Here is a 13,683-nt window from a genome sequence, read left to right on the forward strand (position 1 = left end):
GTGTGTGTGTGTGTGTGTGTGTGTGTGTGTGTGTGTGTGTGTTTCTTTTTTACTACAGTCAACTTGTGCCAGTAGCACTAATGTCCTGTTTGCTTCAGCTTTTAGTATTTCAGTATAATATATAGTAGTGTCTCCAGTGTATTTATTTGTTTAATAAGTTTGTACATCCATGAGTCACTGGCTCTTAAACATCTCCAGATGGTGTCCTTTGGAGTAATGGCAGCATGTTGGCGTCAGTTCCCACATTTGCATGTCCGTTACCACTATGTAAATGGAACAAAGGATTTTAATTACTTTGCACAWGTTTTGCATACATACAGCTTGTTGAATGTACTTTTTAAAAAAATATTATATTTGTCTATTGAGAGTCCTGCTGAAAATAATCATACCAGATCCTGTTTATAGTGGCTTGAAATAAATAATACAGATCAAGTCATATCTGCAACCCTAAGTAACAGCAAGAGCATTTGACCAAAAACCAGTTATCCTGAGATTACACAAGGAGACAGAACACATGAGCTTTCACCCAACATGTTGGAAATATTCACAAATATTTTTAGGGCTGTAACAAACATGTCGAAATTTATTTTACTGTTTTATTGGTATATTTACATGTTTGTGGTTTAGTAGGTCTGTATTGTTATCCAAATAAACTGAATATCCTATCTGTATTTAGAAGTAAACACATTGTGGTCGTTTTTATCYTTGATAATTAAAAAGTTTATTACAGTGCTGATTGATAATTCCCTTATTAGATGAGATGAGGATCAGCAGAGTTGCTTTCAAATGGAGCCATAAAATATGCCAAAGACTACTTAGTAAAGCAAATAAAGCTAGTTAACAGTTGCTTATATTACCAAACGCCCCTGTTAGCTCCTCGTTGTAGCCCTGAATCACTGGTCAGGATTTCTCCCCCCGTCCCAAAGCAACAGCCCACATAATTCCTCCAGGGTAATAGATGCCCTTGATCTTGGCAGCTGATATTTACCCTAATCCTTGAGCAAAAGYCCAGATCACGGACATAATTCATATTGCTAAACCTACAAATGTTGAGTTATCTGCTGAGTTTTACCTTTACTTGATTTTGGCTGGATAATTTTGAGACATTAAAGTGGTTATTTTTAACGCAATTTTAAAAATTGTAAAGGGAAACTAAYCTTTGTGCCAACTATTGTTCCACTGAAACAGAAGATTGCACTCAATCATGACAGCACAGCAGTGGTGTTAATATTCCTTTGATCCCTGCACCTAATCCCACTAGATTATTTGCTTAGATTAATTTTGCAGTCATAATATGGAGTTTTCCTACCAACATCAAAATCCTCTTATGTGTGATTGTACTTCTGAATTGCTTTGTGGGTGGTTGTCCTAGAATAATCTATTGTAGAGAAGCACAGGTTGTATTTTAAATGACTGCATTCCACTTGTTTTTTTCTCCTTTTCCATTAATATTGCACCACATGCTGAAACACTTGTGTAGGCCTGAATGCAGTGCCTTTCCTGATAGATTCTTGTCATATAAGCTACTACATATAGCCCAGAGAATAGTGAAGATACAGAGATCACCTGAGCGCCTTTGACTGCAGATAAAGCTGGCCCGATATCTATTTATTTTGGCAGAAACAAGCCCAGCAAATACACAGACTTGTATATTTTTATTATTTTGGACAGGAACAGAAATAGGTCCCACTTGCACAAATAAGGCAATATGAATTGTGTCGCTGTGTGGCCCCCAGCAAAGACCACTGGACACTGTTGGAGAAAATAAGAAGCTGCATCCACCTGGTTTTAAAGATAAAGGCTTTATTAAATTAAGTCACACAGCAGCAACAGAAGGGCCTGTGTACTCGCTTTGCAAAGTGAATGAATCCCTTTTCCCCTCTGGCAAATATGTTCGTGCCTATTGACTAGCTGACTGTGGCAAATTTGAAAATGGCATTTAGAGACTTAATCTCCAAACAGTTCAACTGGACACAGTGTTTTGTTTCACATTCTTTGTTCCTGTGTTCCAATGACTGCATTAACATTTCATCACTGACAAGAGCTGAGCAGCAAAAACTAATTAATATCCCTCATTAGCTCCTAGARTCTTACTTTATTTTCAGGTTGCATTCCACATAATTAGTGTTTACAGACAAGTGCATATCATCATGGCAAGTACAAATGCTGTTTACTTGGAGATAGCTTTCCATTAATCTACCTTTTTCCATCTTTCTGCAGCCTACCTCTGCGTTTCTGGGTGAATGTGATCAAGAACCCCCAGTTTGTATTTGACATCCACAAGAGCAGCATCACTGATGCCTGTTTGTCTGTGGTGGCCCAGACCTTCATGGACTCCTGCTCCACCTCAGAACACCGCCTTGGGAAAGATTCACCATCTAACAAGCTGCTTTATGCCAAGGACATCCCCAGCTACAAAAGCTGGGTGGAGAGGTAAGCAGTTCACATGCAGGAGTGTGTACACCAGTCACTGGATGGATGAAGAGAGAGAAGACTTACATTAGCTATGTTTCAGGCCAACAAACACAGCATGACTGTAGCACTGATCTATGAGCTGTGAAACCCCATCCAAATTACAACACAGTGAGGATGGATGGGTGCGCCCGCGGCATGAGAGCTACTGTACTGAGAGAGTCAAAGGGTTAGGACAGAGGAAAAAACAGGCTTTTTTTAAGAGTTACAGCAAAAAAGTGGAAATCAGTTTACTTTTTCAAAAGCAAAGAATGTGCTATACTTTTATTTTAAAAATGAAAATTGTGAAGTGATGTATGGTCAAATATATAAATAATAGTCAGAGAATGTACAGGTTGAGTCAAACGTTACAGGACACCCTTTTATTTCAGAAATAAAAGGGAAAATGACATGTTTGAATTTGCCAGCAAGTAATGGGTGAGGGTCTATCTTCTCAGCTATGTCCAGGATATGGCCACCATTATGGATCAAGGGCAACTTTTTCAGATAGCCCTCTCACCCATTACTTGCTGGAGTATTCAGAAATGTCATTTCTCCCTTTTCCTTCTGAAATAAAAGGGTGTCTTGCGACTTCTGACTCACCCTGTAGCAACAGGGRGGAGTCAGACTGATGCATTTTTAGCAGGAGACCCTTTGTTTAGTTTGTTTTCTCAACCAAACAGCTGTTATTGTGCTAATGTAGGACTGCTGAATTCATTGATCAGCACGAACTTCCATATCTGCCAAGAGTTGAACAAAGTTTTAGACTTGAGACGACTGGGATAAAAGCTGTGTTCATGTGTAGTTATGCTGAGTAAACAGTGACAAAATAAASAGTTTGTCATCTTTTTGGAGCAAGAKTTTTATATTTGAGGCTCATGTTTTCTCTTTCTACATTCTCTGATTTTAAGTCAAAACTGATAAGATATTATTTCAGAGAACATCACTGCAGACTGATCAAGCTATCCCTTCAAGAGAAGAATTCAGGCAGGAAGCCTCAGGCTGAGTTAGCCCATTAATACACCTAAAGATAAATGCTGTTTGGAGATTACCGTAATAGTTCAGGTTTTGTGGAGAAGAGCTAACAGCTAGTACAAGCAGGGCCAGGAACTCAATTCTCAAAGTTAAACACTATTTTTTTTTATCTTTACATCAACATTTCATAAGACTGAATTGTTCTGTTACCTACTATAAAGTTCCATGTAACCTTGCAGAGAAACCATCTGAAGAAAAAATATTGTAGTTCAAACTAACTTTAATTTTTTTTACACTGCATCACTTTTCTAATTTTCTAAAAATGACTAAAAAGCAATGATGTAAAAGTTTAGAAAACAGTGTTTTTATGTTGAAAGTTGTTTTAAAAGGCCAAGCTGTGTTCAAATCTACAAAGATATTTGTTCAATATTGGCTAATGTCAGAATAGTCTATTGTGGCTTTGATGTTGAACAAAGTAATTATTTCAGACAGAGCTTTTTATTTCCTAYTTATCACTTTATGTTGATTCTATCAACTTAAGTTGGTGAAGGAAAGCAGAACGGAGTTATTCACAGTTACTTTGAATTTGATGTGGGAGTTTAAGGTCTCCAGTCAATAACATTCACCTGCCACTTCATTCACACAATTATAATTAAGTTTTGTGCCATTGTAGAAAAACATATGGTATAATGGTTCTATGAGGCATTATTGTCATTTCTTTATMATGGTTTTAGAGATTTAAGGCCTCGTCTCTCTGAAACCAAGGTTTCTGAATTCTGGTTTTAGAGTGGAAATTTTTAGTGAAATACCCAACACACAGTTATGTGATTACAGGCAAAGAAACAATTTACAATACATTGATGTGGATAAATTCACTAGTTTTGATGGRAGTGTGATCATGCAGCTGAGTCCAGCATCAGGGTTGCCAGATAATCATAAAAATAAGCTTTTTGACCCTCCTTTTCACCAAACACACACACACCTCATCTTACAATATCCTCACTCACCGTTTGGGTTAAAATATAAATTTAAAGCAAAAGAACAACAGTTTATCTTGTTCCATCTGGCAACCCAGTGGTTCCATATAAACATGTTTTGTTTTATTTGCCCAAATACAAATTAAAATGACACTAATGTTGCAGGATATAACTAATGTTCATTCTTGTGTAAACAGAGCCTAAAACTCCAACATTAATTGAGGCCACGTTTACACAAGAAGGATCTCTGGAAGTGTTAGCATTTTTCAATGTTTTGTGTAGCAAACCAAAAAAAACATATTAACATTGATCCACTGTACTTTCTATGCCAGGCAGAGAATGATGAACTATCGTACATCACTTTAAACTTTTTTTGGGGGGTGGGGGGGTGTAAGATGAGGTGTGTGTTGTGACTAGGAAACGTGCACAGAAAAGAAGGGGGACTTAAAACATAAATTACCATATATTTGGGGTAACACTGATGCTGGACATCAACAAAAAGGAAACATGCAGCCTCAACATGAGAAACAAATACAGGAACCTTTGGGGGTCTTCCAAAAACCTTACTCTGAGACCTGAGAACCACAGCAGAAAAGCTACAGTTTCACTCATAATCAGTGTTTTATAAATTGGSCCTGAATGTAAAGACAGGTTTCAGATGCATCAGTTAGACATGTTACAGCCTCCTGTAATATTCATCTGAATAACATCTATGCAGTACAGTGGTGATACAGGCATGAGCAGCACTCACCAGCTTTCTCCTTCACTCTGAATGCTTGTTTAGAAAATGCCATCTCTAGCACACACTCTGCTAGAACGATCTAACCAGCCACCAGGCCTGTCCTCAAGCAGCTGCTGCTACAGGAATTTAATATGTTAATAAGAATCTTTAATTAACATAACTGATATGGGGAAACACAGCTGCTGCCGACAGTGACTGATTGCCTTTACCTCAGTGGCTTCGTGTGGTGTTTCAAGTTGAAATCTTAAGCAGCTCTGCTTCGATGACGTCTCCATTTTGGTTACTTTACCATGAAGCACGTGTGCAGCTTCTGTGCAAGATAGGAATATCATTAGTAATTATTGGGGGTGGGTTTAGTTTACCTTCTTCCCTCCAAATAAAAAGTGTTCATGCCTTGATTCATTCCTTCTCTTGTCTTTTAACAGGTACTACTCAGATATTAACAAGATGCCAGCAATCAGTGACCAGGACATGAATGCCTACCTGGCAGAACAGTCACGGATGCACATGAATGAGTTTAACAGTATGAGCTCACTCAGTGAGATTTACTCCTATGTGGGAAAGTACACTGAGGAGGTATGTAAAGCTGTATTTCTTTCAAGTCTAAAACACTGAATATGTTGCTTAAAACAAGATTTATGCAGGATTAAAATTTGTTTTGTTGAGTTAATGTCTTTCTGTGGTAGCCATCTCTCTAAGCWTTAAAAGCTTAGGATATCAGGCAGAAGTTCTCTCAGGGAAGATGAGCAGAACCACTATAACAACTCTATTCTTGAAACTAATGTTTTTACTCAATTGGATCCTTACTGATAATGGATAATGTCTTCAGTGAATTACAAAACAACATTCACATTAACCTAATTTAATTCTTTGAGCATGGAGTAGTTTTAAGAAAAGTATTTTGTTCTAGGACTAKCTGTTAGCAGAACTTCTGCCTAATATTCTAAACAGATAATAGACTGAAATATTCTATTAACTCTTTTTATTTTTGAGCTTTTGATTCTAAATTGAAAAAGCTGTGAGCAACCTGACAGCAAAATCTAAGAATGTATTTTAAGAATGCTTTTCATAGAAATTACACATTAAATACCTTCCACTTGTCACAACTTTTTTATTCGATCCATCACAGAGTGTGTCTCAAGTAGAAGTTGTCCAAACCTGTTCAGCCTTAGGAGCTAATAAGACAAGTTATTATAGAGATTAAAACCATTTTCCCCATTCAGTCGTTCATAAATAATTTTGTTAAGACACAGATGTGGCAACATTGGTTTTTACCATTTTGTTAAACTAAGGTAAGGTCTGTGTGTCTCAGAGAAATGGGGGACATCCTTCAGGTATGTTCTGGGCTGTCGTAAGATTAGGACATTCTGGAGTGAAATGAGCTTCAGTGTCAGAAAGCTTGGTCTCRGATCATGGGTCCTCCAACACGATAACAACCCAAAACACATTGCTCTATTCTCAAGGGGCATTCCGAGTTCTGATAAAAAATCTACTTAAAATCYGTGGAAGGAACAGAAAGGTGTGGTCTGAAGACTGAGTGGACCAAAACACACATGGCCAGGAGCAGAAGTCTTAAGGCAAAATGTTGTACAATGAGTTAGGGTTACCGTAGCCAGTTTGGTTTCCAAAATGATAGAAACAAATTTGACCACATCTGTTGCTTCAGTGATCATTGTAGTAAATACAGTACATTATTACGTACATATCAGTAATATRTGTCTGTGTTTACCTCACCATCCTGCTGACAGATCGTGTGTTCACTGGAGCAAGATGACACAGCCAGGAAACAGAGGCTGGCCTTCAAGCTGGAGCAGGTGGTGGCCTTCATGAGTCTGGAGAGCTGAGGACCGCACTTCCCAGGGTGCACTGGGAAGAGACCCCGTCAGAAACCGAGCCGTGCCTGAGCGAAGACCTGTCCCCATCTTTTTTTCATCATGACTTCCGCCTTCCGCTTTTTAGAGCTGACTTCTTCCTCAACTTTTTTTCTGCTTCCTCCTCCCTGAGAGATATTTTTGTTTTCCTCATCCACTCAGCTGCATAAACTAGTTTACCTGAATATATGTGAGAGGTGGCGAGCAGCTGAGGCCGGTGTCTCTCAGAGAAATGTGGGACATCCCTCAGCTTCAGCACAGGGGGAGCTTCATAGGGTGATTGCTGGAAAGTTAGCCATATTGGCACACTCCCCCTGCTGGAATACAAGAGGGGAAAAACATTTTTATGTTGCCTTTAAGAATTTACACTGATAGTAATTCTTTAAAAACCATAATGGGTGTCCATATGTTGAACTTTTAAAAATAGAWTAGTTGAGATGAAACCATCTCTAGAGTTCAGTTTATTGTAGTTCTATGTTCAACATATGGATACAAGTGGAAACATCAAAGGTGATGACTGCAAGCCAAATGAACACCTCTGGAAAAAAATAATGCAAGAATGGTTTGTCAAGTTTACACTGTACCCTCAAAAAAAGCATACATATCTGTAAAATCTGGGCCAAGTCCAGGCAAACCTAGAATGTTTTTGTTTTATCAATGTAGCTGGAGTTGTATTTAAGAAAAAGACTGATGGGGGAAGGAAAAGAATATTGCTCCTCTGAACTTTTYCTTTACTGAAACATGACAGACACTAAAGCAGAGCATCCCCAGCCTTTAGCTCATAGCAACTTTCACACATTTTTACCTGCCCAGCGTGCTTTCATTTGGCTTATATGGCTTCTGCAAAATTAAGCTATTAGGTGAAACCCTAGAACCCCACCCAAGCTGGATCCTCTGTAAAAAAGCACACAACCAACTCTGGAAGACAGTGTTTTGACTGCCAGTCCAAACAACCACAGCAGTCTCTTCCAACCTTGTGTCGCTACTGCGACGGTCTATCGAAGCACACACATGAACATTTACACAAATCAGCAGCTGCCCAARATCCTGACTGCCCAGATGTGCACACCAACCCAGAAGGAGGTAAAGGGAAGAGCTGACTGAGACACACAGGATTAGAAACTGTTTTATCAGTGAAAACAAATGATTCAAACAGTGTAGCCAGAGATGGCTGACTGCTACCTACAGGGGCTCTGTTGTCTGAGTAGCACCTTTTTCCCAGGATGTTTTTATTTTAAAGACTTTTGTGTGGGAAAAACTGAATGACAGCTGGTCAGCCAAAAACCAAAGGAGCTTGAAATTCTCAAAATGGTCAAAATGTATTTATAAAGTGCCACTGAGGAACTTACAAAAAAGGACTATGTACAAGACAACAACTTCTAGTACAAAAATATATATTGTGACTGAAACTTCAAAAAGCCTGTGTGATTTTTTTCCTGACCTCAGTGTGTTGAGATGAGAGGCTTTGYGGACGACGAGATATGATCCTCCTTTCTCTTTCCATCGTCCTGGCTCCCTCCTTCTCTCGGCACACCATCCATCCTTTCGTCTGGCTCCTGACTTAACAGTTTCTTATCTGTTTTGCACAAACGTTGGAGATGGTAGCTAAATGCATTCGACAAAAACCCCAACTCCTGAGTGTAGAACTGTTGAAGCACTCTTCTGTATTAGTGTAGTTGTCCTCAGTGGCGGCAGAGGGCAGCCTTCTCCACGCCTCAAAGAAAAGTGAAAAAAAAATCGGATCAAGCAGAGCAACAAGTCAGCATCACAGACATCAACAGTAGGTAAAACTTGCTGGATATAAACCTCCACCAAGGGACAGAGCGACTGAAAGAGATGATGGAAGCGCCCTCCGTACCTTTTGACCTCTGCCCTTTCTTTTGCCTTGACAACGTGCCCCATGTGGTGATGTGAATGTGTGAAGACCGCCCTAGGTCCACCTTGGGTCCTTTATTGGCTTTTTAAGCGCATGTAAAACGTAAACCATTTAAGAAACTTATTTTAAAAAAATAGTGAAAAAAACAAGAAAATTAAGCCTTGCAATGATGATGTGGATGTGTTATTTAATCTTTCTTTTGCTTGGAAGAAACAAGATGGAAAAAGTGGATTGTTCATGTAAGAAAATCTATAACTTTTGTTGAAGGTGGAACCTTTATCATGCTCGGTCCCTGCAGCAATTTATGGCCACAGTTTTGTCAAATGATAGATGTTAAATAAAACATAAAGCTTTGCATGTTGACCTATTTGGATGGTGTAAAATGGAACTGCCTTGCTCAACGGTATTTATCTAATTCTAAAACTATTAGGGAGTTTAAATTATCTACCAAGTCCTTCATTATAATGCATCCTGTTTGGTTTTAGTTTTAGCTAACAGAATCCAACCAGCCTTTGGGTGTGAAAATGACCCATTGTCTTTTTTTTAAGAAATATGATGGGAAACATTTGTAAGCCCTTATACAGACAACTTCACTGCATTTAGACAAACTGAACATTGTTCAGCTGTTTTGGTTTTATCCATGCCAATGAGCCTATATACTGTATTCTCTGTTAATCTAAGTGTCGGTCATTTACATTAAAAGAAGCAAAAATCTTTTTTTCACTTAATTTGAWCAGCCTTGCAGTCTTGACATTTTATGGACAAATGTCCCTCTAAAACATGACAACAAATATTATACGACAGAATCTTTTTCATTGTGTTTTTCAGTGCAAAAGGAGAAACTACAGTAAATGAAGCAATGAACCTCCTCTCCTTACATGATTTGGGTTTTACTCCTTTAGGAACTTAAAAATAAACAGATAATTTGCCTGTACTGCCATAAGATCCACATTCTACTAACTCTAAATTTCTTCACTACTATGACTGCATTATGTTCACTTTTTCATTTTTCTGCAGAGCCAGGACAGAAAAGGAATGTTTTTTTTTCTTAGATAAGATAAGAAATGTGTCTATGAAAAAAAGACATGGCTTCACTACATAAAAATAAACCAAATCATTTATCTGCCATGAACACACATTCACAAACAGAAGAAATTACATCTGTGATTTACCCAAATTACAAAGCCATTAAGTCAAATTATTGTCTCAGTTATTTTCTACAGCTCTACAGAAGGTATGTTGTCTGCAACTTAGGGGAGTGCATTTACAAAATGTTTACTACAATTCATTTAAATACATATTTATAAGACGATTTGCTTAGAATACAACTGATAAACGGTTATTTTTTTATTATTACTATTTTTTTCAGAAAGACATCACCAAAAAAACATACCGCACCTAAAATGATGAAGTAGCACAAACAGAGCCCTGGGTTGTCATTGCCAATCTGCACAATATAAACCCACAGAYATAAGAGGTCACCTGCTTGTAGTCACCTCATGTTGTGGGGAGCTCAGATAAAGTTTCCACCTTCAAATACTTTGTAGGAAATAAAAATGTCCTCCTAGCTCAGTGTTATTGCAGGTGTTATACCAACGTGCTAGAAAAGACTTTTACTAGATCATATTTGAAAGATAAAGAGTATCTTATGAAGAAAGAAAAACCTGGGGGATATAAGGCAAGCTTCTCTAACTTTGTTATAATTAATTGTATACCTGTGTATGTAAATATAATGCATTCCTATTTTGCAGTCAAGAATAAAATACTATTTGTAATATAGAATAAACTTTATTATAAAACAAAACCTGTTTTATTTTGTTCATTGTGTCTGTTTCTATACTGTCAGGATTAAATTAAACATCTTCTGTTTATCAAAGTTTAATTGTGAACTAAACTACTTTCATCTTCATCATGACATACATCCAATAAACCTCTTTACAAGCCATCTGTGGGAGGAGCTAGTGTTTACTAATATTCCTAAAGTCATCTAATTTCAGCATCAGAACYTGCATATCTGTCCTCAGCTCTACAAATCTTAAATGACTCACTGCCTGCATATTATTTAAGCACAACATCACAAATATTGCAGCAATAGAAATTCTGTGTTTACATTTGTTTCCTCTCCTCATAGCAGGTGTCCAGGATTGCTGTGATGTCCCACAGTCTGCACCGAGCAATAAAGTGTAGTTTTACATAATTGCTTAACAAAGGCTTATTTAAACTCAAGCAATTCTCATTTTCTTTCTGCTGCTGACATTAACATTTACAGTTAAGTTATATTGGAAAAACTGGAGCATWTAAAAAAGAATGGAATTAAATATTTGCACAAAAAATGTGGAAAATCACCAATCACAGTAGTTAATGTTAGATTGCAAAGCAGCATTTCTACACACTCAGAGATAAACTTCAAAAAAAGGGGATGTAACAGAACCTAAAATGACYTGCAATCAAAAATTTAAAGCCTCATGTCTATTACAGGGCAGCTGTTTGTGAATAGAATTGTCTTTTTTRTACATCTATCCCCTTATGATTATTTTCATGGCTCAAAATAAAATGAAAYAAAAACACTCATTCAATAAGGCCAAAGGTATTTAAGTCACCCAATCACTTTAATGTTAATATAAGGCAATACAACTTAAAAAGTAAAAATAAACTTGACTTTATGGGGAAAAAAACAAAGAAATTTGTGACAAGTTTGAAATAAATCCATTGAAAAAAGAAAGGTAATGTTTTCAACACTGACATGTATTTTCTTTACATGTTCCAAGGCAGCTTTGTTAGAAATAAACTAAGGCATAWTATTTTTCTGGCTGACTCAGGGTTTGTTCCTCAACCTTTTACTACTGTAAATGATGCAAATGATGCTTAAAACCCAATCTAGCTYAATAAGCTACATTCTCAAGAGACAGGTTACAAAAGCCGCGCTCCTTTAAATGAGGTGTTTCATGATGCAACCCAGGTCATTATAATGCAAGAAAAGAAAYTATCCCGCAGCCAGTGTAGTTGGAAAACAGCAGCGCTGCAGCATTAAAGATTAGCTAACCCAGTAAGCTTGTGCAGGTCAAAGCCATCCAGGAGATCACTTCTAAACACACAGCTGCACTTGTGCAAAACTTAGTTGTGAACTCACTCATCTGCACTAAGTAGTGAGTAAAAAATACACACTTTAAGCAACTAATTTATAGTTGTCTCACTATATTGTTGTCACAAACCCAGCCACACAAATAATTCCTTACAGCCTCCATGATAAGCAAAACTTTCCTGGTAAAAGTCCATCTTAAAAATAAACTGGAAACATGCAGGACTGAAAAAAAGTCAGAAGAAACTGCAAGGAAAGCAAGACTGACATAAGAAAATAGGAAGTACTGTGTTGGAGGGATATACAGGGGAGGTGTGAGAGTGATAACTTGCTGGGTGGGTATATATAGACACGAGGCTGAGGTACTCCAGGAGACTGAGTGGCTTGACGGGGATGAGAGATTGAATTGGCTCATAGTCACCCTCCATATACCAGCCAGTGAACTGGGCGTAATGGGTGAGAAATGGAAGGTGGGAAGGTGGGAAGGTGGACAGACAGAAGGGGAGTTGGGGAGAGGAGGAAAGCCTGCTGAGTTTTACCCTAATTTTCTGACTAGTGAGCTGGGAATAATGGAGGGGACCCAAGAGGCACCTCTGAGGGGTGATGGGTTGAGAGAGGGAGGTTGGAGGTAGTGGAGGGGGCAGGATGATAGAGAGCCGGCTATGATTGCTTTGCACCAGGGTGGCTTTCCACACTCCCATGATCACTGCAGCTCTTTAACCCCAAACCCCCACCAGGCCATCAAATCCACACACGTCAAGTCTCCACGGCGACAAATAGCTGAGGAGATAAAAATTAAAGATTTGAAGGTCTGCCCACATACAGACGAAGTGATGGATGAGGGAGGAKAACGGTTGGGTGCTGCTGAGGCGGTCAGTATTAAAGGAGATTTGGGGTTACGAAACAAGATGATCAATTGGTCTGAAGTGTCTGATTCAGGGACTGGAGCCTAAATTTATCCCCTGTCCACCACCTCAACTTAAAAGACTTAACACAAAAAATAATAATAATAAATAAAATAAAACTATTACATTTATTGTCAACACTGCAATTCAAAAGATAAATATCACTCCATCTGCTGCGGTGTCAAAGTTCTCTAACAAAAATGAAAACCACGTCCAGGACGGAAAGTGATGTAAGAAAAAACACAAGGAAAGAAATGATTTTAAGCAGCCTGCAGTAAACACTACGGCATGTTGACATATGGAAACCGTAAAAGAAGATTTTACGTCCATCATTTCTGACGATCGCACTTATCGCCATCTTGGAGTTTAAAAACATTTCATGTTTATTAATGGTTTGGCCCAGCTAATGGTACCCATCTGTCCAATGTTTGTGATGAATCTTTGCTTTGGCTAAAAGACTAGGGGGGAGGGGGGAGGGGGGGTTCATCTGACACTCAGAGGTGTCAAAACAGTTAAAGGTGCAAAAAGCTTCACTCTCTTTTCATCATCTCTTGAACCTTTTATTTTTTAAAGGTTACAGCATGCTAAAAACCACTTTATATTAATCACTTTTATGCTCAAACTGACCGAGCTGCTGTGGTCTAGAAAAACTGGGCATTAAAACTTAACACATATTATCTTATTTGTACCTTTTTATGCATCCTGTTTCATGAAAACTGCCCTCAGAACCAGTTGGTGTCTGTATCTTCTTAACCCACTGACCGATAGTGGGGTAGCTTATGTTTGGTGTTTAAAAGAGGTCTATTG

The 13,683-nt window shown here is 38.2% G+C and overlaps 1 protein-coding gene and 1 long non-coding RNA gene across 3 annotated transcripts in view; one reads left to right on the plus strand and one right to left on the minus strand.

Annotated features, from left to right (window-relative positions):
* Positions 1-10,696, plus strand: part of plxna4 (plexin A4) — a 232,532-nt gene extending 221,836 nt beyond the window's left edge. Inside the window, exons 30-32 of the mRNA XM_014004803.1 lie at positions 2,221-2,433; positions 5,571-5,721; positions 6,894-10,696. Of these exons, the coding sequence (XP_013860257.1) occupies positions 2,221-2,433; positions 5,571-5,721; positions 6,894-6,989 (460 nt within the window). The 3' untranslated portion in view covers positions 6,990-10,696. The remainder of the gene's footprint in view (positions 1-2,220; positions 2,434-5,570; positions 5,722-6,893) is intronic.
* LOC106515154 (uncharacterized) lies at positions 2,387-6,964 on the minus strand. 2 transcript variants are annotated; one of them, XR_001309967.1, is made up of 4 exons: positions 6,875-6,964; positions 6,236-6,320; positions 5,155-5,455; positions 2,387-2,470 (listed from the first exon to the last, which is right to left on the minus strand). It is a non-coding gene; the product is annotated as an uncharacterized LOC106515154 (long non-coding RNA). The 2 variants fall into 2 exon arrangements; XR_001309966.1 differs by having other exon boundaries at positions 2,441-5,455.
* Positions 10,697-13,683: the final 2,987 nt, after the last annotated feature.

Source organism: Austrofundulus limnaeus, unplaced genomic scaffold (assembly GCF_001266775.1).
Source record: "Austrofundulus limnaeus strain Quisiro unplaced genomic scaffold, Austrofundulus_limnaeus-1.0 Scaffold26, whole genome shotgun sequence".
Lineage (NCBI taxonomy): Eukaryota > Metazoa > Chordata > Actinopteri > Cyprinodontiformes > Rivulidae > Austrofundulus > Austrofundulus limnaeus.